This window comes from Candoia aspera, chromosome 2, assembly GCF_035149785.1.
Source record: "Candoia aspera isolate rCanAsp1 chromosome 2, rCanAsp1.hap2, whole genome shotgun sequence".
Taxonomy (NCBI): Eukaryota; Metazoa; Chordata; class Lepidosauria; order Squamata; family Boidae; genus Candoia; species Candoia aspera.
Window position 1 is genome coordinate 128,355,998 of NC_086154.1, and position 25,946 is coordinate 128,381,943.

At 39.1% G+C, this 25,946-nt stretch overlaps 1 protein-coding gene across 1 annotated transcript in view; it reads right to left on the minus strand.

The window, feature by feature from the left end:
* STXBP4 (syntaxin binding protein 4) overlaps positions 1-25,946 on the minus strand; it is a 99,297-nt gene that overhangs the window by 61,557 nt on the left and 11,794 nt on the right. Inside the window, exons 6-15 of the mRNA XM_063293602.1 lie at positions 23,594-23,679; positions 21,560-21,686; positions 18,684-18,816; positions 15,344-15,450; positions 14,722-14,908; positions 10,896-10,974; positions 8,794-8,801; positions 6,688-6,774; positions 2,378-2,474; positions 506-600 (exon numbers count right to left, since the gene is read on the minus strand). Of these exons, the coding sequence (XP_063149672.1) occupies positions 506-600; positions 2,378-2,474; positions 6,688-6,774; positions 8,794-8,801; positions 10,896-10,974; positions 14,722-14,908; positions 15,344-15,450; positions 18,684-18,816; positions 21,560-21,686; positions 23,594-23,679 (1,006 nt within the window). The remainder of the gene's footprint in view (positions 1-505; positions 601-2,377; positions 2,475-6,687; positions 6,775-8,793; positions 8,802-10,895; positions 10,975-14,721; positions 14,909-15,343; positions 15,451-18,683; positions 18,817-21,559; positions 21,687-23,593; positions 23,680-25,946) is intronic.

Here is a 25,946-nt window from a genome sequence, read left to right on the forward strand (position 1 = left end):
AGTAGAAAAGAGAGTGAGGATTATAGGTATATAATCAAATAGTTAGCTTTCAAGAATTGCTGGGATCTTTAAAGGAAAAGTTTTTAATTTGCCCCTAGGCAGCCAGCCATAAGGCTCTCTCTCAGAAGATAACTCCAGGGCATTGGCACCCTGCTGCTATTAGTGCCTAATCTGTCATCCCCAATTATTTTAAATAAGCTTTCTTCACCTGCTGCCCTCAAGTGGGGAAACTAATACAACTGGATGGTCCTGGGTTAGGGAAGACTATTTTAAACAAACAAACAAACAATGCATGCAATAATTAGCTATAATTTGTGGAAAACCATGATCATATCAGAGCATTGAAACTAGTTTGTGCCTTGTTATGAGCACTCTTAGAAATTCTATCCTTTCTAGTCATTCTCTTGAAAGACCATAGTGGGCTGGAAGTCTTCAAGGAATTTAAAATTAAAATTCCACCATAGTTTATTTGGAGGCTGTCAGGAAAAAAAATCATATTATTTACCTGTGAATCTAATAATTTAGCAATTTCATGTACGGGGCCTTGACCAGCCTCATCCAGTTGCTGAGAGAATAAATTTCTTGCCACCTGAACAAAATCTAACATAGAATTTAAGTTAGAATAACTTTGTACTGTCAACTACAAAAAAGTCAATTTACACTTTTAATCCAACAACCCATTACCAGTTAGATATTTACTATTTATTTCCGAACTTTAGTCCATTCCACACATCTCCAAATTGGATGCAAATGTTTGAATATATATTACGAAATGACAGCTTAAAAAATAGCTAATCTTTCCTTCCATTTTAATTTTCATGAACCTCAGTCTTTCCTAATAGAAAGGGCTAAAAAGAGCGAGTGTGGTGGATAAGGCACCAGGCTAGAAACTGGGAGGCTGTGAGTTCTAGTCCCACTTTGGGCACAAGGCCATCTGGGTGACCTTCAGCCAGTCACTTTCTCTCAGCCCCAGGAAGAAGGCAAGGGCAAACCACTTCTGAAAAACCTTGCCAAGAAAACTGCAGGGACTTTTCTATATAGTCACCAAAAGTTAAGACTGACTAAAAGGCACAAAAGAGAGAGAGAGCGCACGCACACTAAAGCCTGCATGCTTCCTCCTTCTTCCCTCATATATTCAGAAGCATTTAGGCAAATTACTGTTAAATAAAAACTGCAAGCTATGGGCTTGTGATTGCTTTCCAAACTAGAAATGCATGCCATAGCATGATATTGGTTTGTTTTTCTTATTTGAAGAGCAAACACACCATTGCTGCCATTTAGACCAAATGTAAGGATGAATTACAGGTTTCGTTAAAGAAGTAACTAATTGATAGGATGCTGAAAAACCTTCAGAAGAGGTATTGATGCAAAGCTAAGGGAATGTGCATGCACACATTATGTGGATAGCCTTATTGTGCAATTGTGTTAAAGTGACTATTTGAATGATTCAAAGGGAAATAGTTTGCATGTGCTCCTGTGTGTTGAGAAGCATCTCTTTCAGAGGATTTGGGCAGCACTCTAAATTTTTCTGTTGCAAATTGTTATTGTACTGCAGAAATTTAACATCCAATAGGAATGGAAATTCTAGCACCTTAGCACTGAAGACGGGATGGGCCCATGGCTAAGTATGCAATCTTAAGCCTCAACCAATTCTAATTAATTAATTAATTAAACTTTAACTAAAATGTAATTTGCACTATGTTTTCAAGGTAATCCACAAAGTGCTATGACAACAAAAGCCAAATAATAATAAGCCAATAAACTCTGAGCAGAACTCAATTCCTGCTTCTTGGTAAAGATGGGCAGAACAAGGAAAATGAGGAAAATGTGCTATGGGATGGTATATGAAGACACCACTGTGAGGAAGCTAGGACCAGCCCTTACATTTTCATTCATTATCATAAAATATAATATCTGGATCAGGTCTGTCCAGTCCTAAATTTTGTTTTCTTAATGGCTACTCATAAATCTATGGAAAGCCCACAACAAAGATATGAGGACAACAAGATCTTCTTAACCAATTTTATTCATCATCTGCAAATATGACCCACCAACCTTCCCACTCCTTTTAATTTATTCTGCACATTTATTCTTTTTCTTAAGTATAGTGGAATAAGGCTGCATAAGAAGTGTTTTAATTTGTAAGTTAATCCTGCTAGATGAGAAGGTAAGAAATGTGTTGGTTAACAAAGAAGAATACCTTTAAAATGGGAATGCAAACCTTCACATTACACATAAGCGCTTCATGCAATGCCTTACAAAATACCCAATCAACCCCTGAAGCACATTTAATTATTTCTGTCAGGAAGAGTTTTATATGGAAGAGACATTCTGAAATCTCTGTTACATTTTCCTAAAGGTCCCTTCAGTTAATTACCTCCAAAACAGACTGTTCCCTCGGAATCCTTTGCTAGCTGTTGCCTTAGGATTTCTTGCTGTTCTTCTGTAGACTGAATCCCAAGATACTTCAGAGCCTGGACAAGAAAAAAAAAATGAAAGAAATGAAAGAAAAAGCTGGAGGTGAGGAGAGTTCAGGTTTTCTAATCTTAAAGGGGCATTAGATTTGGCTTTATAGCTCTGGGTTATAAAAAGACCTGTATGGTAGTTCTATCTTTCACAAACAGAAAGTTCAGTTTAGACTGAAATGGCACTGTTAAGTGCACCTTTTTATGTGAAGAAATTGTTCCCACTGTGTAATGTTCTCATTCTGTCTGCAGGTAAAAAAACACCCAACATATCAGCTTTCAGATTCAATCAAACTCAAGTTGCTCTATAACCTCATTCTTTTCAGCAGGTTCTGACTGAATTGATGAAAAATTCAGAGCAGCAGTGCTGAGAAGATCGTACTCCTCTTTGGCATAAGCATATGAATGAAGCCTGTTCGTAAATTATATATTACAGCCATTTACCAATTGCTTTCGCACATATAAGTATCAGGAGTCTGAAGGTAGGGGGAATAAGTGGAACTTCTGGAATCCATGATCTTATGAAAAATCTAAAGATGACTATAGTCAAATGTGTGCTTTAAATTTTAGCAAGCTTGGAGAACTGCTAGGTTGCATACTACTGGCCAGAGGAGAAAAAACTGCAAGGAGCTTGATTTACCTCTTTTTTCCAGAAAAAAACATTAAGCTCAGAGACTTCAGCATCTCCTGATCCATTAGCCAGAAGACCAAGGGCGACTGTGTGACTGCGCCCTTGGTACTCCAAGAACGTTATGCAAAGGAAAGACCAAAGTGGTTCCATACTTCAGCCATACAGGGAGCAGCTTCAGGAAGTTTGCTTTAATCTTTCCTGTGGGAAAGAGTACTTCTGAGAACATTTTCTCCTCTTGCCCAATTCATTTTCATTTTGTGCCATATTGTTTTAATTCACAAGCCTGAGGGCAAGGGCTGCATTGTTAATTTTTGTAAATTTGTCCCAGCCTTTTTGGTTGAAAAATGAAATTACATGCTTTGGTTTAATTAAATGTAAAGATTGTTGTTGTTTATTCGTTCAGTCGCTTCCGACTCTTTGTGATTTCATGGACCAGCCCACGCCAGAGCTTCCTGTCGGTCGTCAACACCCCCAGCTCCCCCAGGGACGAGTCCGTCACCTCCAGAATATCATCCATCCACCTTGCCCTTGGTCGGCCCCTCTTCCTTTTGCCCTCCACTCTCCCTAGCATCAGCATCTTCTCCAGGGTGTCCTGTCTTCTCATTATGTGGTCAAAGTATTTCAGTTAAATGTAAAGATACCAATGTCTAAAAGAAGCCTGTCTCAGCAGGTGGCATTACCAGACTGACCTTCTTTGGGCTTGGAAACTAAGCAGAGTTTGTCTTAGTTGGAACCTGAATGGAAGATGACCAGCAGTTATCAGGGCTGTGGGCTAGGCTGGAAGCTGAGAAAATATTCCAGGAGGAGGAGTTGCAAATTACTTCTGTGCTGTAGCCAAGAAAACCACATAGGCATGTTCATGGCCATGAGGAGTGGAGCTTGACCTGAATGAGAGCCTAAGGTTTGGTGGAGGAATGTTTTTTAACAAGGAGCGAATATTATTCGATACACAATAACAAGCAATTCTGTTTAAGAAAAAAGATAGACGATAAACAAAAAGCTTAACGAGGATCAGGAAACAAGAAAGGACCAGAACACGGAAGAAAAGTTAAGGAGACAGACTCAGGAAAGCTAGGATTCAGAACAAGCTGAGAATGGCTAGGAATACTACCAGCAACAAAAACACCTTTTTCAGATATGTCTGAAGCAAGAGTGTAAGAAAGAATGGTGGCGTATTAATACACAACAGCACGAAGGAAGGGTGGGTGACCTCCTATTCCGCACTTGTCAACTCCAAAGTTAAATGCATGGCAGACTCATGAATGCAACATGAGTGGGGCGACTGAAGATCCTGACCACCTGAGAAGCTGGTCAGGAAATATCTAACTATCTCAAGGGAACTGAAAACGTCAGAATCAAATTATTTGCACGCTGAAGAGTTAGCGGACTTGTTGATATGGCCTCAGAACTAAAATAATCTCTCAGGAATTCAGGAGAACTAAGATAAAGAAAGGCACATCTTGTTCTAACTTTCAGGAGGAGGAATTGTGGAAACTACAGGTTGGCAAAAGATTTCCAGATAATTTACTTCCATGGTGAACATTTTTGCAAGTGTTTCAGCACAGCATCTGGCTTCAAAGACCTAGCCTCTTTTTTCAGCTACACTATGATGGGATCTCCCCTGCGTGTTAATTCTCCCTTTCGTTATGAGGTCTTGAATCCAATCTTGTTGACATTAATGTATTTGGCAACCTGGGCAAGCAGGACACACTGTAGTCCCAAACTGTTCACAGCCATTGGTCAATGTAACCAGAGCTGAAAGTCAAAGACATTTTGTCATAGTTGAAATCAACTGACTTTAAGTTGCTGGGAAGTTTGAAAGACAAAAATATTGTTTTCTGAAAGGTTACTTGTTTTGTACAGAGGATAGTAGGGCTGGTGGAGGTGGACTGGATGGTGGTGCTAATGACAAAGAGTTTAGATTTATTAGGTATTAGGGAACATCTTCTAATAAACCTGGACTTCACAAAATAGACAACCAGAATGGAACCAGAATGCTGGCATTAAAATTAAACTGCGGCACAATGTCATTTCAAGTGAACTCAGAAAAGCAAGACTGAAATTGGTGAGCATCTGGTTCAAAGAAGAATCTTCTCCAGCTAATGAAGATTAAAGGTCCTCTGGTATGTTCAAAAGGTGAAAGAGTAGAAATAAGTACAAAACATGATAGTTATCCAAAAAAGCCATCTAGAGTCCTTACTGGAGTTGGGTAGCATCTAAACTGAATAAAATAAATACACAAATAGGCCAAAAAACTACAGGGAAAAATTCACACATGGGGAAAGGGATATTTCATATACCTCTTCCTGAGCAAATGCCAGAAATCTGAGCCAAAATGCATGAGCTGGTTTTAAAGGAGAAAATAGATGCAGGGGAAACAATAGAAATCTGATGGCATGGAGAGTCAGTAACATTGAGTCATATCAGGATGGGAATGAGAAAGGTGTAGAGTTCTCCACAGAACCAGATGCTTATATCAGACCTCTCAAAATACCTTAGTTTGCAGAACATGCTCTAATCTCTTTGGCTGAAATGCTCAGGATGAGCTTGAGACGGGTGATCAAATCAGGGAGGCATTGTGGAGCAGCCAGTGCGGTGTAGCATTTAGAGTGCTGGACCACCTGGGTTCATGCCCCCATTTTACCGAGGGATTTTGGGTCCATCTTTCTCTTTCAGCAAAATCTACCTCACTGGGTTGTTGTGGCGAGGATAAAATTAGGCAAACCCTCTATGTATATCATCTTGAACTCCAAGGGAAAAGGTAAGATGTATATGTCCTTTATATATAAGGTATAAATGCAGTTAAACAGAAAGAATATGCAGAACGAGTATACAAGCTTTTGGCTTGATCCAAACAGCTCTTATAATCCTGGACAATTTCTTTTTCCATCTTGACTAAAAAGGACAGCATGTTTGATGCCAAGTGAGTTTTACCTGGCCCTCCTGCCAAAGGTAGCTAGAAACATGTTGGTTAAGTAAGAATGGACAAAACCTGAACACACTGAAAACCACACATGGCCCTTCGGATCTTATCTGTAGGTCAAAACTTACAGGTGGCACTCTAAGATACGGGCTCTGCGGGCATAGCTAGAACTTTCTTTGGAACACTTGCTGCATGAGCTCCTTATTCTGAAAAGGCAACTTACACTTTAAGAAATGGCTTGCCCCTTCAAACATAACAGCTGCTGCAGCTGGAATGCCAAAGAAAACACGCAGGGTTACCCTAAGTCACTTGTAACTTCCTTCCAGCTGCTTGGGGGTGGGGCGGGGCAGAATGAATAAACAAACATCCTATATTGTTTGCCAAACAACAAACAAGACATTAAGCATTTCCAAGGCTAGCAAATGAAACCACAGCTTTAAATGGAGCATCAGGTTCCTAAATATATTGATACAGCCAGATCATTTCATTCTTGACTAAACAATTTGACCACATATCAATATAGACGCAGCATCATAAATTATAAGCTTGATGAATTAATTATTGACCCACGTGGAATAGTAACTTTATTTTGAAGTAACATTCAATGTGAGTTCTGAAAAATTTGCTATCAAACCACATAAGAACAAAAATTAAAATAAGATATTTACCATCTCTAGTTTATCTGCTTTGAGGCGAACTGAGGGATTGAGGGAAATCTTCCTTCTTTGTGGTCCATAATCAATTCTCCAGGAGGGCTAACAGCTATGAGACAACAGGTTGCATATTAATTGGAAATCTAATTGGATTTTTTTTTCTGCTGAAGACTATGTTCTGAACTCCTGCTGTTCAAACAACTCAGCTAATCACCTGAATGCCAAATGTTGATAATTTTTCCCCTTTAAATATTAAGCAAGATGCTATTAAAATGGAAACTTACAGGTGCTGCTGTATCCCTTTATATTTACCCACCAAGAAATGAGGAGGGATGGGAAATACAATCACATATACCTGGGGCTTAATTGATAAAGACACTATGAAACAAAAAGGTATTCTTGAAACAGTAAAGGTCATGTTATGATAGAAGCACATGGCTCGTACCTGTGATACTGTCATGAGTACTGATGGCGAGCAGGATTGGGCCTCTATCCAGGGGGGAAAACGCATGCGTAGTACTGAGGAATTAAGCGGCCATTCAAAGAGACACAGATCAGACTCGCCTTAACTATCAGGGTTTATCTGTCTGGGTTTTCCCACGCTTCTTCAGTTTGTCAGGATTTTCTGTCTTATGTAGCAGTAATAAAGCACTAGAGACCTACTCCTCATCTCAGCGTGGTTCCTGTTAGGACAGATACTTTTTTTTTAACAAGACATAGGAGACAGATTGGTTGTGAATACACTTATGAAGATCGTCCTTATGGCAAGCAATTTGTTTTGGAAAGACTCTCTTGGCAAATCACTAACTGCTTTTTCAAAATCACACTAGCCCCATGATGCAGGCTTTCTCACACTGGTAGTCTTAAGATGCTATATGTTGGATTATAATTTCCAACCAGCATCACCAATGGCACAACAGAAGAAGGGCCCCCAATATATATTTTTCCCAATACAGAACTGGAGTAACACAGGGCATGGGAAACCCGCAACCTTAAGTAATTTGCATCCTTGTCCATCCCTTCATCTAAACAAGAGATATTTGTGAATGGGAATCAGAGATCTGTTTCAAGCTTTCCAAAGACTGAGATATGTTCCAAGGAGACTAAATGTTCCTGTTTTGAAAAAGCTGTATCACAAACTGTCCTTAATCTTTTCCTTGTTGTAAAATAGGTGGCCATATGAGTAGGAGAGGAAGGGAGCTATTGTTCAAAAAACGGAACACAAAAATAACTTGTATATTTATATATATATTGTCACTTCAAGTCCTAAAACACACCCACAAAGAGGATAATCTTTTACCAGGACATTGGTGGATACATATGCACATATATTTAGCAGAAGACTCCATTTAATCCTTCTTGTCAATTTTTCTCAGTTTCACAATCACAGCAAAAATCTTCATAGTCTGATTTTCTCTGCCTACATAACAACAACTGGTGAAGGAGGGCAAAATCTGCAAGATGGCAGGCATGTTGTCACAATCCCAGCCCTGCCCTTTTTGTATGTGTGTCAAAAAAGGGCTGGGGCTTCAATTGTAACAATGTGCATATCACTTTGCAGATTCTGACCCCATTCTGCAGAGCCTATAATAACAGCTTCCTTCTGCTCTGCACCCAGGATCTGGACTCAAGCGAGCCATTACCCACCCGCCAAACAGAAGCTGTATAACCATTGTTGCAGCTGTAGGGTAAAGTACCAGGCTGCCAAACTAAGGTTTCATGCCATCTTTACTGCTTCCATATGGAATATATATGCAGGAAGAAAGAGGTTTTGATAGCCAGACAGGTCTACTCTCATACTAAAAGCTTAGATCTTTTAGAAACTAGGAGGGGTTGGAGCTCCCTTTCTATGTGGATCAGGATGAAGCGATTTTTGTTACTTCAAAAGCTACTATAACCCAGGAGGCACTGACTCAGTGATGATCTTTGCATGCCCATATTGCTTTACTACAGCGAGTACTGACTGCCTCATTCTGCTCCTTGCCTTGAATTTGGGGAACTGAACTCCAAGCTGTCTAAACAAGCAAGCAAATAAGGGAGCCAATGGTGTCTACAAACCTCAATGTTACCTTAGAATAACCTGTGGAAGCTCCTCTACATTTATTTTATAATTGCCATTACGGCTACTGCTTTAAAAAGCAGGTGAATTCCTGCTTTAAGATGATAGTATTAAGCTCATTCCAATGTTCACTCATTCTTCAATTTCTTCTCTACTAAGTGATAGAGGTAGTTGCACTTCTTCCATATCTGCTTTGATCAGCCCTTCTTATTCAAACTTGACTTGCAATACTAATGCAAATTGTGAATATTATTCATAATAGCATATGAGGTTCAGTGAAATTTTAAAGCTTATATTGCACAGTTAGTAGCTATTTTCAATTTGCTGGCTTTTTGAAGCATAAATGGAAACTGGAATATAACTAATACAATTAATTTAAGCCAATTATTTATTATTATTGTGGAATACATTGATATAATTATGCATAGTTACAATCTGGACAAAGGCATTTAATCTCAATACCAACCCACTCTCGAACAATATGCTATATTGGACTCACAATCAACATAAGCAATGGCCTCTGCCAAATTACTAAAGGAATCTATAGACATTTATACCAGTCTGCAAAACTCATGCCATGGTGAAAACAATGTCCTGTTTATCTTCTAGACGATGCTGATTCAGCTATTCCAGGAATGGTCCAGTAGAGTTTGATGGTGGAACTAATTACTCAGAGAAGTAGTAGGCTTCTCTTCATTGGATGCAATCAAGTGCAGATTAGATAGCCATTTGTCAGAGATGCTTTAAGCAAGATCCTTTAGTGTATATGTCCCTAATGTACACATACAAATGTGTTTGTGTATAAATGCCTCAGTATGGAAAGGTTAATTTCTATAATAACTTGATATTGATGTACGGAATTGTTGATGAATATGAAGTGAGCATATTGATTACAAATACTAGAAGCTTGGCAGATTTCAAACTCTCTGCTTTCTGGGATGGGAGCCAATGTGGTGTAGTGGTTAAAGGGCTGGACTAGATGTGGAGAGATCCAGGTTTTAATCATCCCTTAGGCATGGAAGCTCAGTGATTTTGGACAAGTCATTCTCTCTCACCTAGACTGGGAAGTTGAAAAACATCCTGGAAGAAGGCAATGACAAATCATTTGTATAATGTGGCCAGAGAAAACTGCATGGACATGAAGTTGTCAGGAGTCATGATTAACTCAAAGACACCAATCCAACAAACAAAACCCCACCCCAAAGCACCTTTCTGGGATAATTTCACATCTATCTATCTGACGAGGACCTTTCCACATTTGTGTAAAAGCTGGTTCTCACATGAGAAAGAGAACCAGAAGCCTATATATAGGTTTCCCATTTGAAAGCAAAGTACTTAATAGAATTCTTGTACAGTATTGTTACTTTAAGCTCTTTTTTGAATAAATTTTACTAATTGGAGCTCAGAGAGTCTTATTCCTTCAATCAATAATTTTAACTCCTGACTGCTGCTAGAGAAATTTGAAAATCTGAACTCCTGTGCATTGCAGGAAGTTCTGGGAATCTATAAGGACAGAGTCTTAGCCCATGCAGGGTTCCAGCCAGGCTTACTGGATTTAACAATTGCTGCTGGAACTATGGCTGCATCCTTGGACACACTGAACTGTCCATTCTAGGGAATATCAGTCATTGTGAGTATGTTTGCCCACAGCTCCTGGTATTTTCAGAGAAGAACCCCTTATAATTTTCTGGGATCCCCACATTCCCTGCAATGTACTTTGAAAAGCATCTCATAATTCAATTTATATCTCATATTTTTTTCTATCATGGAACTTAAAGCAATGTATATGGTTTCTTAGAGGGATTCCCATCCACAGTCTGGCCACAAAGGCCCGCTTGCTTCACCTAAGTCTAAATTACCGTATTGCAACTTCCTTGGTGTTACTAAAGTTTGGACCATACCCTGAGATTTACAACCACAATCTGTCAGTTTAAGTGCCATACAGTAGCTATACAATTCAAGCAAATGTTACAAACAAGGGCAATCAAAGCTTATTCAGTTGTCATAAACTGAAAAAAGAGGTCTCAACAATTCATTCATTTCAGTTTTTCATTACATTATCAAAGAAAAAGCCCACATAGTGTTTTTTTTTAAAGAAAAGGAAACTCATGTGAAAAGTAATAACAGAGAGAGAGAGAGTGTGAACAAATGAATAAGCATTTACCCCCAGCTGATACATCAATGGAACTGTTGTCTGTAGAAAAGGCTGAAAATTGCTCTCCTTTCTTGAATCCAGTTTTCATCTATGAAAGAAAAACATAAAAATTAGGAAGTACCATTTACTAAAGTAGGTTGGGTCCCAGACTAAATACTAATGTCAATTTTTTATTAGCCAAATTATTAGCCTATTATGGAAAAAAAATGTGCTTACATTTTGCCTAACACCCAACAAGTTTAATATTAACAACTATTAAGATCTGCTTATAAAGCCAACTGAGTACTTTTACCACAGTAATCTTAGTCCATAGAATAAAGATTAGCAGAACCTTTGGATAATATTGATTTTTTCCCCTCAAACAGGATCAGAACAAGTGGATATTTCTGCAAATACTTTTGCCTAATGTTGTGATGTGGCCCCATGGAAGAAGCTGGGTAAGTATAGGCCAAACTACAAGTAACTTTATCAGAAGCCTGTGTCAATCAATGATAACCAAGTCAATCAAACCAAGAACCACAAAAAAGAGGGGAGTGTTCCATTAGATACGGGGCATCCATAAGTATCTCAAGATTTCTAACATGGCAGTCTTAACCAAGAGATCCTAGTTAAGGAACCCACCACCCCATCAGATTCTATATTGAGAAACACTTTCAATCAATTTACTATATGCTACTGGCTCTTCTACTGCTTTTTGAATCTGGACTAGTTCATATCATTTTTCCCCTTGGTTGCTTCACACAGAGAATGCTTAAGTGATAATTTTGAGTACAAGTGATCCAAAACAGCACTGAGTTTAATTCATTGCCCCCAAAGGTAAATATGGGCATATGGAACTATGCATTAAGTAATCCACAACCTGTCAGATGAAGGCATTTCTCCAGACCTTCTAACTAAACCTGCAGCATTGAGGATTTCGTGGTTTCATGACATTTCTTAACAAGCTGGAAATTATTAATGCCATTAAAAATAAACACCACATTCTACTTTATGCAAATTTATTAAAACTGCATGCCAGTGTTGGAGAAACACTGTAGGCAGAATTTCTCAAATACAGCTTTATAAATCCGTAGAATATCATTTCTGCTTTCTCCCCACTTCTGTTCTTTCTTCTGGTGCTGGAGTTTATGCATATGATTGTACATTTATTTAATGTACAATCATATGCATAGACTCCAACAATTCAATGAGCTCGCTTCCTGGGACTTGAATTCTAATTGGAATTTTAGTCTAACTCAGTGCAAGGCTCTTCTCAGTCAAGCTGAACCACTCAGTGGAATAAAACATTGTTCTCTAGTTCTCTAGGACTGTGCACAGCCATGAAGCAAAATGGCTGTGCATCTACACAGATGGAAAATGTAGGAGCAGCTCTTGAAGCAGTCACATGAGCCTTGTAGCTGATGCAGATGCTTTATCAATTTAAAAAGGATTGCTTTATACAGAAACCTGGCCTTGTAAAGCATCTCTTTTGAAAGTTTTGCACAACCATATTATTCTGTGCATTGAAATTTCTCTGAAAAATGCAGCATGCCTTTAGATGAGTTTTTATTTCAAAGAGAAGCATGCTTTTTGTGCACTGCTTTTCACCAAGAGGCCTTGATGAAATCATGTTTCTATTCATAGATATGTTTCTCCATAAAGGAAGTATGCTGATAATGGAGAAACCAGCCCACACCTCCTAGGACATATACTCTCCCTTATCCTATTCAAAAATATCTTTTCTGAGAACATTCGTCCAGAGGAGAAGTGCCATCTAATTTAAAAGCTGATATAGACAATCAATTATTTTGAATATTAGTTGATCTTCTTCAGAAACCCTTTGTTTCATTTGTTTTGTCCGACTAATGCTGCTACTTATACCTTAAGAATAAATGAAAATGACTTTTTCCTCAAAGGAAAGAGTGACATTTTTCAGAGATCTTTTTTTCATAAAGCAAATTAAAGTGGGCAAATACGAGCCCACTTTGTGTAGAACAATTCAAGCAGCAACTTTGTTCATCCAAAGCAGTCTTCCCCAGCCTGGTGCCCTGCAGATACATTGAACTTAAGCCCCACATAATACCCCAAGAAACCTGGCAAAAAACATGTCAGCTGGGAGCTGAAATGCAACATATACCGAGGATATAAGGTTGGAGAGGGACAAGCCAAACCGAACAAGGTATTTCTGTGAGTTGTGCCATGTGCAGGCCAAGAGTTCAAAGAAATCATTTGTGATAGTACTAATTAGTTGGTGTTGTTGTTTATTCGTTTAGTTGCTTCTGACTCTTCGTGACTTCATGGACCAGCCCACGCCAGAGCTTCCTGTCGGTCGTCAACACCCCCAGCTCCCCCAGGGACGAGTCCGTCACCTCTAGAATATCATCCATCCATCTTGCCCTTGGTCGGCCCCTCTTCCTTTTGCCTTCCACTCTCCCTAGCATCAGCATCTTCTCCAGGGTATCCTGTCTTCTCATGATGTGGCCAAAGTATTTCAGTTTTGCCTTTAATATCATTCCCTCAAGTGAGCAGTCTGGCTTTATTTCCTGCAGGATGGACTGGCTTGATCTTCTTGCAGTCCAAGGCACTCTCAGAATTTTCCTCCAACACCACAGTTCAAAAGCATCGATCTTCCTTCTCTCAGCCTTCCTTATGGTCCAGCTCTCGCAGCCATATGTTACTATAGGGAACACCATTGCTTTAACTATGCGGACCTTTGTTGTCAGTAATTAGTTGGTAGCCAGATGTTTTAAGTTGAAGATGAATAATTTATCTAGCTTATTACTTCATTGAAAGTCATACTCTCCTCAGCAACAGCACTGGCAATGCATAGAATTTCCTTACTTCCTTATGTTGAAAGCTTTATGCATAAGAAAATGAGTATAATAGGGGGTAGCAACAGAAGGAAACTAAGCATGACAGCCAGTCCTATTCAGCTGGCAATAAGGAGCCTGAAGAGCTGGCTCTTAACTAGTTTAATTGCTGTTTAATTTCTTAATATCTGTTTTTCTTCTTTTCAGAAAGTGTACATTATTATGTTAGTGCACACTACTTTAAATTGCAAATTGCCTTGAAAGCGCTGACAGATAGATAGATAATCAATAAACAGTGGGTGTTTGCAAACAAAATGCTTTTTATGTAATAGCTGTGCCTCATTCATAAAACTTTACAGGGAGTCTAAACACTGTTGCCTTGCATCAGTAATCCTACCTTCTTTTATTATGACTTTTTTGATTTTCTTTTCTTATTACCTATTAGCAACAAACAAAAGAGTCACGGGAGTCGGATGGCGTATAAATTTAAAAATAACGTTTTTTTTAAATGCCATCCATCTAGAAAAGCCAAAAGAACTGTCTTTAAAATCTTGCACAGGAATTGCCTTATGCAAATAAATGCTCACCTATTTCCACATATTTGGATATGCACTTACAGAAGACAATAGTTGCTTCTAAGTTCATAAAGATAGTCAATGCATGAACAACATTGCAAGAAATCTTTTATATATATATATATATATATATATATATGAATTACAGTTTGTCATGTATTTTGCAAAACTAAACCATAAAGTCCTCTTTGAAATGAGCTCAACTTCTGGTGACTTCAAGGGGATGGCTGTGCAAATTGCTTGGCATTGCCATTCTCCAAGATTTTTTTTTATTACTATTTGTTGATTAGCCTACAGCCTTATTTCCTAATGATTTCCCATCAAAATACTAAATAAGTTCCCCTGCTTATTTTTTCAAGGTTTTCGAGATCAGCCAGGATCTACTAGGTGCTGCCTAACTATAATGATCCTATTCAAAGCAGAGCAATTTTTTATGGAAAGTAAAACTTTTATTTGACAGGTTAAACTTGCCATATTCAGAACAGACTTCTCGGCAGCAACATTCTTATTAGAAGTCAATGTTGGACTGAGGCTCGGTAGATTATTCTGTAGTCCACATCTCTCTGAACTTGGCAGATTGGAGAATGGCTGCATATTTTCTATCTGACCAGGATCAGAATCACGTCGAACGAAAGCTATCTCCCAAGAGGTATTTGATCTAAATGAACAAAAAGGTGGTAAATTGGTATCATATGCTGAATACTTACAGTAATAATAAAGACTTCTTTGTAGCTTTCTAGCTATTCAGGAAACAAATCAAATTTAGTAAATAAATAAAATTCAGTAAGATCAAAATTTATTACACTGTTTTTAGTGGCTTTGATATGATAGGCTAGTATTTTAATTGTAAAGACCTTAATTTTCTAACATTCTGTGTCTTGGGCACAGTGTTTAGAAAAACTAAAAGAAAACCCATGCGATACAATCAAAATAAGATCTGCATAATTCAATGAGGCCTCCAATGAGGCCCATTCATATACTTTAATTTCCTATGATTACTTCCAAAACTCACTCTTTTGATAATTTTAAGAGCTAAATACATTAATCTATGAAAGTGAATGTTCAGAGGCTTGGTTTTGTAACAAGTGGTTACCTCGGCTTTGTTCTGTTGATTAGATTTCTTGCCTCTTCATAGGTGATTCCAATCAATGATTCCTCATTAATAGATACAAGCTGGTCCCCAGGTTTCAGTCGACCATCCTAACAAGAATAATGAGGACAGGATTTCATGCTGATTTTTACAACTAGTTCAAACAGCTTAATGAAAACTTCTGTAAATCTGTAACTGTGAAGGGAAACTAAATTGTTATCAGTCAGATTGATAAAGTGTGAAAGGCAGGGGAGGGCTGATACATACAACTGATGTTACCTTAACAGCCAGCTAAAAGCTTTGCTCCATGCTCACATTTCTTGCTTTGCTCCATGCTCACATTTCCAAAGCATTCTCTTTTAACTCATTCACCATGAGTAGGTCTTCCCAATAAACAGTGGCATGTAGAACTTAATAGCAAGCCAGATAACATAAAATGCCCTCTGTAAACAGGGTAGCTACTACAGCAAAAATGTTTTTGAAAAGCAGTTCATATGACAAAACTAATGCTGTGTTTCACCTCTGAGCAACTGGGATTTGTTCTCCTCATGAGCACTTTCCCCCCTCCAAAGACTTAGCTACTTTTCAATATATAAACTACTGTAATGTTGTATGCAGGGAAAGGGGACGATAGCAAGATTACATTTTCCCCTAAATGATGCAGCCTCCCATCTATTAATCAGAATGCAGATGTTTGAGTACTCCTAAAAGAAAACAAATATAAACTCCTTACTGCCTTCTGAAGTATATCCTTCACCCAAAGAGAGAATGGGAGAAATAACTCTCATCTTTCTCTGGCACTGAAGGTGACTATGCTTACATCACACGGAAGGGAGTTCCAGGAAATATATTGTATATGTTTCTGAGAAAACATTTACTCCATTCCATGTATTGGTTTCTTTTAGAATCGGTTGTTCTTTCTACTGAATTAAAAGGAAGCAAGATTCTTATTCTCCATAATACCAGACATTCAAAATAGTGCCGGCTTGTCTTGAGTAAGAAGCAGACAGACTGTATTCTCTCTGGGGTGGGATAAATAAGGACACACAAATAGTACCAACTTCTTGTTTTATGCCTTTAGAGAAGAAAAGGAAGTTAGGAACTCACTAGGGCTCAGAATAAGGCTTTCTGTAGGCTTTCTCCATGCTTTCTAATCTATCCAGCATAGCTGGGGACTTCCTACAAATAACTGTCAAGGGGCTTTTCATAAAAGTTGGTAGGGAATATATTGGAAAAGGAAAGTTAACATCCATGTCTTGGTGAACTGATTTGCTGTTAGACAGGGGAATTATTATTATTTGCCTAAATGACAGCTCTGAGAAGTTTGGGGTTAAGGTTGCATTAAACTACAGGTGGTAGTTTTGTTATAGAATTAAGCCATAAATAGTCTGTGACAGTTTCTGTACTAGCTAATCCAGCCCTGAGCTTGATTAATTTGTTATCAAAGGGATGGGGAATAAAAACTCTGCTGTCAATGGCTATAGTACACATACAGCTTCAGTGAACAAATAGATTAGGAAGATACAAACATGATGGATTGATTTTGTATCAATAATTTAAGGCAGCCTTCACCAGCCTTCAGTCAGGGATTTGTAGTCAATACCAGACTGAGGAAGGCTGATTTAGAGTTTGCTAGCTCTCGGGGTAGAGAACGAGAGATTCTTTATATCAATAGCAAGGTACTGTGTTCATAATCTGGGGTTTCTGTCTTAAAGAGGTTCTACTTTGTGTGCCTGCAGCACTAAGACATCATAAAAGAAAGAAAGGAAGTTATACTTACAAGGGGCTAGTACCTAGAAAAAGGAATAACAGGGTTGTGGGACTGTCAGTGTGAGATGCTTGGATGAAGCAAAGGCTCACAGAAAATAATGCAAATACTTCTTGGAATGCAGATCAATGTCTATAATAAACCACCATTACCATTTTTAATTTTTTTCTCTAATAACATTCTATATTCCTATGGTCCATAAGATGCTAATTGGCTGCATTCTTAAATGTTGATGTATAACTTCAGCTGCAGTATTATTGAGCACTTGCATCTGGGCAGTTCTTTAAGATTTCTTTTGATTAACCCCCTATAGCTTTTATAACATAGTCTCCTCAATTCAGCATTCTCCAGGTATCTTGGGACTGCAAGTCCCCGAATCTCCAACCAGGATGGGAACTGCAATCCCAGCACATCTTGAATGCATCAAGTTGGGAAAGGCTGTGATAATGCATGTTGATACAAGCAACAATGGTGACCTCTTGTGGCAATGACTGCAAACAGAATATTCTCCATTTGAATGTTACGAATTATACCTACCAGTTGCAGACAATATGGTACATGAAAACAAATTATAGGAAATTCAGCCCAAAACACATGGAGTGCACCAAGTTGCCCAGTTCTGGCACCAACTCTGGACCAAACTGATAGAAAAGACCATTACCTCAATATATTGAAATAAACAACCAGAGAGTTCTGGTTGTAGAGCGAGATCTACAAATTTTGAAAATGGGAATTAACTTATCAACAGCTGTCTATATGCTTGCTGTAATAATATGCAAATTAAACACATGTAAAATGAAACCCTTAAGCTGGATTTGACTCAGTGAGTTCATGAGTTATTTTGGCAGGAACATGGAAGTGCTTTTGTCACTGTCTTTCAACTTCCCAGTCTAGCCTGCAATCCTGAAATTACCTGGTGATCTCCCATCCAACAATTAGGTAGGGCTGACCCTGCTTAGCTTTCAAGAATAGACAAGGTCAGACAAGTGTTACTACCTGCTCCATATTTTAATGAGACATTTTAGGTGTTTCAATGCTATCCAGATGACAGGGAGATTAGTGCATACAATATGGCTCCCTTTCATAATCAAAATCAAGGGAATTTCAAAAAACACAAAGCACAATGGAACAAGAAAAATGAAAACATCAAAACAAACAGCATTTCATTGGTAAAACTTCTGCATTGAGGAAGACAACTCTGTACTGACAGCTGACTGATCCCAGGCAGTTCCTGGATCAACTCAGATTATACTCCAGCTTTGATACATTCTCGCCCCAGATATTTGTCAGAACATCTAACATCAGAGGTGTCCACAGTGTATCGTCAAAGTTGTCAAGATGGCGACCATGATGGTGAAACTGAAGTTGTGCCCATTTTTATTTAGGCGAGGCAAAATTCAGAGGGGCCTAGCAATAGGTTTGCCACTGCTCTAAATAAGAGATTCATCTTAATTTTGAAAAACATTTCCAAGACTTGAGCAGATACCAAGCAATGGCACTCACTTCCAACATGGATTGCAAAAAGGAAAACAGAGATAGAACCCTTCTTCCCCAACTCTTCCTTCCCTTCTCTACCTTATGACAGTCACCTCCAGGAATAACTGCCAGAATATACACCAAGGGCCCTTCATTCTTGTCAATGCCTCCTACAACGTGCAAGCCGAGACCCGTTTCCTTGGAAACACTGATAATCTGAAATATGCTGTCACTGGAGAAGAAGAAACAAAGTTAGCTTTAAAAGGTCAGTGACTGGGAAACTGAGAACAAACACAAAAAACACCTTGCAGCAAAATCTCCTTTTGTTTTCTCATAGCCATGCTTTGATGTCTGGTATGCTTAGGAGTATTAAGCAGGAGATCCCATTCTCTCACTCCCCACCCCCCAATTCTTAAATTCAACTAAGAACAGGAAAGGTGAATCCAGCAGTCCAGGGCCTCTTGTGCAATTCTGTTTCTGTAAAGGCTATTTTTTCCCAGTGGGCTAAGAAAGAATCCACTACTGGATGTCTTTGGAATGTGGCAAATGAATATACATTTAAACTCAGTTTTTACTCTGGGTGCTATAACTTGCTACATCTGGATGGAGTTCTCTCTTCTTCTTTGCTTAATGGAATTTGTGGGTAAAAAAGGATTAAAAAGTGATAGGAAGAAGGGAAGGTAACAAATAAAAGACATCTATCCAGAACTGCCCCCCTCCATTATAAAATACTGTGTTTCAGGCAAGGCAATTGTATAACAAAAAGCATGCCAGAAAGCAACCTGTCTCTATGCCTCCACCAGTGCATAAGGAATCTCTCTTAGATGAGCAGACGGCACATGATTTTGCTAGGCAAAATCAGTTGGTTTGCCCATACCATCTAACTACGCTGCCATCTGCCAGGACTCAATTCCTGGTCTGATGGGCATCTCATGTGGAATCAAGCAAAGTAGCATTTTGTTCTTCACCCCAGGCAGCAAATTTCTTGGGGCAATGCTGATTTCTACATGCATAAAAACTGAGCTTTATAAACTTCTATTGATAGACCTTCAAAGAACTTGGTGAAGTTTAGTGGTGAGCCAAGACCAGGGAAAACAGACATTTTATATATTTCTCTGGAAACTCCATGATAGCATACCAAGACATCAGGAAAATGACCTGTGGTCCATAATACAAGGATGATGAGAATTGGTAGCAAAGGATCAGAAGCTGGGAAGCAGACAGTAGGGCAAGGTAAGGTTAGGAGCCAGGAACCTAGGGAATAGGAGCAGGGACACAAAGCTTTTTCGTTACATTGCTTTAAATACTGTATCATAGGGGGCAAAGCTCTGTCTGAGTGGCTGTCAGGGCAACCACCTCCAGCCAGGGTGTTTTAAGTCCATGAGCCCCAGCATGGCAGTCATGGAGACCAATATGCCTACATCCTTGGAACCCATTAGGCTTCCTGCTATTGGGTGATTTTCACTATCAGTCCTAGAAATTATGTGTCCAGGATCAGTGACCATGACACAAAACATGCAGGCTGCGTGGCCTTGCTGATGTCTCCTGGATATGTGTCTGCTTGCCATTGAGAAAAGCTGGGAATTTTACTTGGGCCCATGAAAGAAAAGCATGGTTGCTAAGCAACTGTGACCACATTATTACGTCTTTTCCAGGTTTTGAACAACAATAATGGGAACAGGCAAAGTTTTTCTGCATCTACAAAGGATCATGGATGGGAGTACTCAGCTAGGAATTTGTGGTGCCTCTCAGCCCTCAGGATCTATTCTGAGAATGACTTGTTTTTTTTTTTTTGCTTATTTTAAAAGGGAATAGCTGCAAGTAAAGAAAAGCCTCAGGGAAGCATTCTTACCTGGAATTTTAGGCTTCATTGTTAGCTTTTTAATAAAGGTGATATTAAACATTTTAGCATGGCATCCGTGCCTCATTTTGAAGTTTAGGAAACCATGTTTTTCCTTTTAGCCAAAACCATTTCCTTTGATGTGCAAAAACTAGCCTATTCAGAAATTAAACAATAGGGCTGTATTCTGAAGTCCTTGAGAGTTGCAAGTGTTATAGAAACAAGCCCCGGTAGGAAAGAAGTAGATGAAACATATTTTAAGGGTGTCTGTCTTTTGTCACATCTAATCAATGTCTTCTATTGTTTGATTTGCTGCTTTCTGATGCATCATGTATATCGAATATATTTATCATTTGTTTCTGTACCCTATATAAAGACTTGACCCTCCTTAATAAAATGCTTTTCGCTTTGCCTGAAGTACTTGTACTTCGTATTGAGGGCGGGGGAGGGGGGGCAAAAAAGCCACTTTGCAAAGGTATAAAGCAGTATTTCTCAACCTTGACAACTTGGAGATGTGTGGACTTCAACTTCCAGAATTCCCTAGCCATCATGACTGGCTGGGAAATTCTGGGAGCTGAAGTCCACACATCTTCAAGTTGTCAGGGTGGAGAAACACTGGTACAGAGTATTTCTCTCTCAAATTCAGGGACTAGGTTCTTTCCAGCTCCACTCCACTTGGGTGCCTGAGTTTCTTAGGCAACAGCGTCATAGCTCAAGGATGGATGCCAGGGTCTGTTCTCAGGGGCTTGAGTTTAAAGGATTGGGGAGCACGTGACAGGAAAGGCCTGACAGTACTGGATGGAAAGGATTACCTCTGAACTGACAAAAGACAATTTCCTATATGTTCTTAAAAACTGAGACCATTTAAGAAAAATAATTGGGAGCAAACTAGAGAAAATGGCAGCACAGCCTAGCTCTGACATTCTTCACAGTTAATTCACTTTCCGTGCAGAGAAACAGCATATAAAACAAAAACTGAAACTCTTTGAGGACCTTCTTTCAGTATTGACAGCTCACAATCGCAGATTAAAAGGCAGGCTTTGGAAATGATAATGTTCCTATGCTTTGACCTGTGCATCCTGTCCTTTTCCACAAATGCCTCATGAAAAACAAACTTTACAACTTCAATAGTTACTTTGTGGTAGCTTGAAGGGAAGTTACCACAGCAGGCCTTCCCGGGGGCCTTGTCCCAGGGTCCTTTGGATGCAATGGCGGAGGACTCGTTGACCTTGAAGATGATCCTGAAGAAAAGCTATCAACACCTTTAGAATGGGGGGAAAAAGAGTCAGAAAAAAAAATGAGTATATTCTACAGAAAGCAATTGCTCAGTACCATAAAGATTGCCAGGCCTTGTCCAGCCCTTCTATTGTTTTAGAGTAGGGGTGAAGAATGAGTCCAACCCAAGGGTCACATTGTCCTGTTATGCCCATCTTGAGTGAGTTCACTGACACCAAGGATGGGAGGAGACTGGCAATTCCAGGGCTGAATTCAGCCCCAAACATCTTTTACCACCTCAGGAGCAACCTTCAACAGCATCCCCAATTCCCCTAAATTGGAAGTACAATTCCATGCCTTTTTAAAGTGGTAATATACAGAAATTGTAGTATAAGTGCTAAAGTTAAATTAAGTAAACAAAACCCACTCTGTCAATTAAAAAAAAGTGAGACTCCACCACCACCACCCCAATCTCCACCATTTATATAATTTGTTCTCCCCCTTCCCTGCTCCTGGCTTATGTCACTACTCAGTCCATTGTGCCAGGGATGGTTGGTGGGGAGTGGGGGAGAAGACTTTATAATGGAAGAGGCCCTTTCTACGTTTCCTTCATTTATTTCCAATTACCTAGTCTAGAATAGCTGATACTTCCATATGGGCAGCTGCTCATGTATTGTTTTTCTCTTAGGGGACCCATATTCAACATGTGTGGGGAGAACCAGCAGCTGGAAGGACCAGAAGGCATGGTTCCACACCACCATCCGTGTACAGGCAAAGATGTGGAACATATGAGAAGCCTTAAACCACAAAATATGCGCACAAGCATGCACAATTCTGAGGAATCTGCGAAATGCTGAATTCATACACAGGGTTGTTTTTACTGTGTAGTGAATGTCTGCATTCACGTTACAGCTAAGAAACAGTATTTTTGCTTATGAGTGCTCTCATACTAATTAACTGCCCACCAGTAGGGGCAGAAATGCCCCCCCCCCAGCAAGGCAGACAGAATTGTAAGTTAGCAGACTGCTGGACTAGGCCTGGGTAAACCTAGTTTCCAATCACCATTTGTTCATAAAGCTCAACCTACATTACCTCACAGTGAGGGAAAATGGGATGTGAAAAGAATCATCCTACCAAGAGCTCCTTGGGAAAAAGGCAAGGGGCAAATGTAATTCAACAACAACAAGTTGATAGGCCCAGAAACCATCCTTTGCAATGGAATTCCAATCTGCTCCATCCAGCAACTTCTAATATATCTTTTATTCATATGGGCAATAAATCTTTTTTTATTGTCCAATAAAAGTCCAAAGTCTAATCTTTTATTCAAATGGGCAATAAATAAACCTGTGAGCACTTTCACAAAACAGAAGTTAGTAAAAATTAAGTTCTCTTCCTTTTAAACATGAAACCAGAGATTGAACTGTTTCCCAGGTTACAGTGCAGGGGCCCTGCATTGGCTTTGACTGGAATTGGCACACGGCATGGTGACCTATGCACATTACAGGATTCTGGGGCCTGAAACAGTCCTGAACAGCTGGTTTACTGGTGCTTTCCTTCTCACTGTGGTACAGTCATAACACAGCAGCATTAGCCACTGATTGCCTGAGAATACAGTTAATTATTTACATGGCACATTTTGGAATTATAGGCTCAATATGTTCTCAATCCACCAAACATTTGAAAATGTACAAATGAACCCCTAGGGGGCAATATGACACTTCTACTCTCTTGTTCAGTCCTATAATGAAACATATATTTAAAACCTTGATTGAAGTGAGGTGTCCTTTCTGTCCATCAAACATCAGCCCATAAAATCTGGGTTAAAGGTCTACCTTCCAATTCATGAAAGCATCTCTACCAACCTGAAATATTAATGGAGGCCATCAGGCCATGAAGCATTCTCTACAGTACTGTTCTCTTATACTGCACAGTGAAAATATAACCAACTCCTTACCAGCTAGGAGCTGTGTTGGGGAATTCCTTCTTGAGTTTGTGTTATTGTGTGAACTGTACCTCCCCATCAAGGCCAGAAATTCTTTCCTGCAATAATATTTTTTTTAAAAGTTGAAGATGTGATGCATCATTTCATGTCTCTTAGAATGCACTGATCCAAGACCTTTCAAGAAACAGATGTTTAGCTTAGCTGCTGCTGCTGGGCTAAATCCTGGGTTTTGCTTAGTGTCTTATGCAGCAGTGAACAAGTATACCAATATACATTCATACCCTATGAAAAGCAGGAATGGTGGTATTAAAAGTTAGACAATAGACAATTTAAGTACATTTTCTGACAGATACGAGGTTGTTTCCATCATGTTTCCAACTGCAATGCAGCCAGGTTACAAACTAATATGGGCTGAAAGTGGTGTGTGGCATGGAATATGCAAGACTGATCCATTCCCAAAGACAGACTTGAAACAGCAAGAATTCTTGATGCATTTTCTGGAAGGCTCTTTTGATTTGCAAATTCCAACACAAATTGGGCTTGTCAAAATGCCTATGCTTTCCCCATATTGATTTTTAAGGCTGACTAGTAACTTTCCCACATTCTCTTCTGTCTTTTCAGAGGTTCCAGCCAGACAAATCTGGAGGTCTGTCACCACCTACTATATCAGTACGGAATAGCAAAATGGACCAACTTCTCTGCACACAAACAGGAAGAGGAATGTCTTATTTTAGCCAGGGTTATATTACAGATTTCTCCATAGATTTAACAAATCTATGATCAGAATGATCAAAACAGCACCATTTTGGAAATCAGAATTGATTTTAAGCTGCAAATGGCCAAGTTCAATCCTTTATAAAGGAAAGACTGACACATTTTTCACAAATACCTAGAAGCCTGGGTAGACTTGATCAGAAGGTCTCTTCTATAATACCAAAGTCACCATACTAATACCTGAAGATCTACTCAGAAGTAAATCTGATTAAGTTCAATATGGCTTAACCACACATTTTTAGGACTATATTCTCTTTCCTGGTATCACAAGGAACAGTGAGTAGGCTAATATGGGCAGGTGGAAAAAGCGTCCAAAATCAGGCAGATGTAGGCTATACAGGTAGTCCTCGACTTACGACTGTTTGCTTAAAAATGGTCTGAAGTTATAACGGCCTTGGAATGGGTGCTTTATGGCCTGTAAAACACTTCCAAGCATTGCAAAATATCGCACCACCCTCCCATGGTCTCATGATTGCATTTCAGGCACTTGGTAACTGACTCGCATTTACAACCTGTTGTAGCACCCCGTGGTCATGTGATCGTGTTTGGCAATGTTTTTTTGCTGTTTCTGGCAAAAAGCGCCCATTGGGGAAGCTGGATTTGCTCAATGACTGCTGCAATTCACTTAAAGACTGCTGTATAAATGGTCGTAAAATTGGGACTGGTCATGTGGCGACTCAACATATGACCACAACAACTTACGATGGAAATTCCAGTCCCAATTGTGACTGTAAGTCAAAGACTACCTCTAACAATTTACCAGTGCAAATTTAAAGATAGTGGAAAGCATATATTAGTATATATACAATAAAAAAAAAGCTACCCAATAAGCAACAGAATGACAAATAAGCAAGAGGGGGTCTAATTCTGTTCTGTACTGAGATATGCTGGAATGCCCAAACTGCTTATGGGTTTTAATTATTCAAGATGGTTAGTAAAAAACTAGGTCAGCATTTGTTAGCTAGAAGCAGATTAAGAATCTCCAATCTATAGAACAGGAAGAGAAGAAAGCCATTTGCATATAATTGGCAATTACACAGTGAAAAGTACCCAGAAGCATAGTGTTATTTAAAATATTAGGGGAAATTAGCCATTTTTCTTTCAAAGCAACTATAGCCAGTATTTCTCACTGCTAAATGTTAATCTAGAGTTTAAAAGGCAGAATACTCAAACCCTCATTATAGGAAGGAACAAAGCCAATTTCTTTATTTTCAATATTTAGTTTCCTTAATTTTGCCTTTTGCTTCCTAAATGTCTCTAATCATTTCTTTGATCACAGGTTCAAAATGTTGCATATCCCACTCTTTTTTCCAATTTTTGAGAACAAGCATTTGTGCATTCAGTTGTTAAAAGCTGTTTTCTGGGGGTTAGCCAGGTTTTAATATCAGGCAAAGGCCTGGTTAGAAGAAAACTTGCTTGAAATCCTGCACAACCCCCCCCTCCTATCCATGTAAAACCTTCCCTATAGGAGCTGCTTCCCTACAATTGCCGGTTAATTTGGTGGGCAAGTTTTGCTTAGATAATATCTAGTTTGATCCCACAGGTGTGTGTGTGTGTGTGTGTGTGTATATACATATATATATATATATAC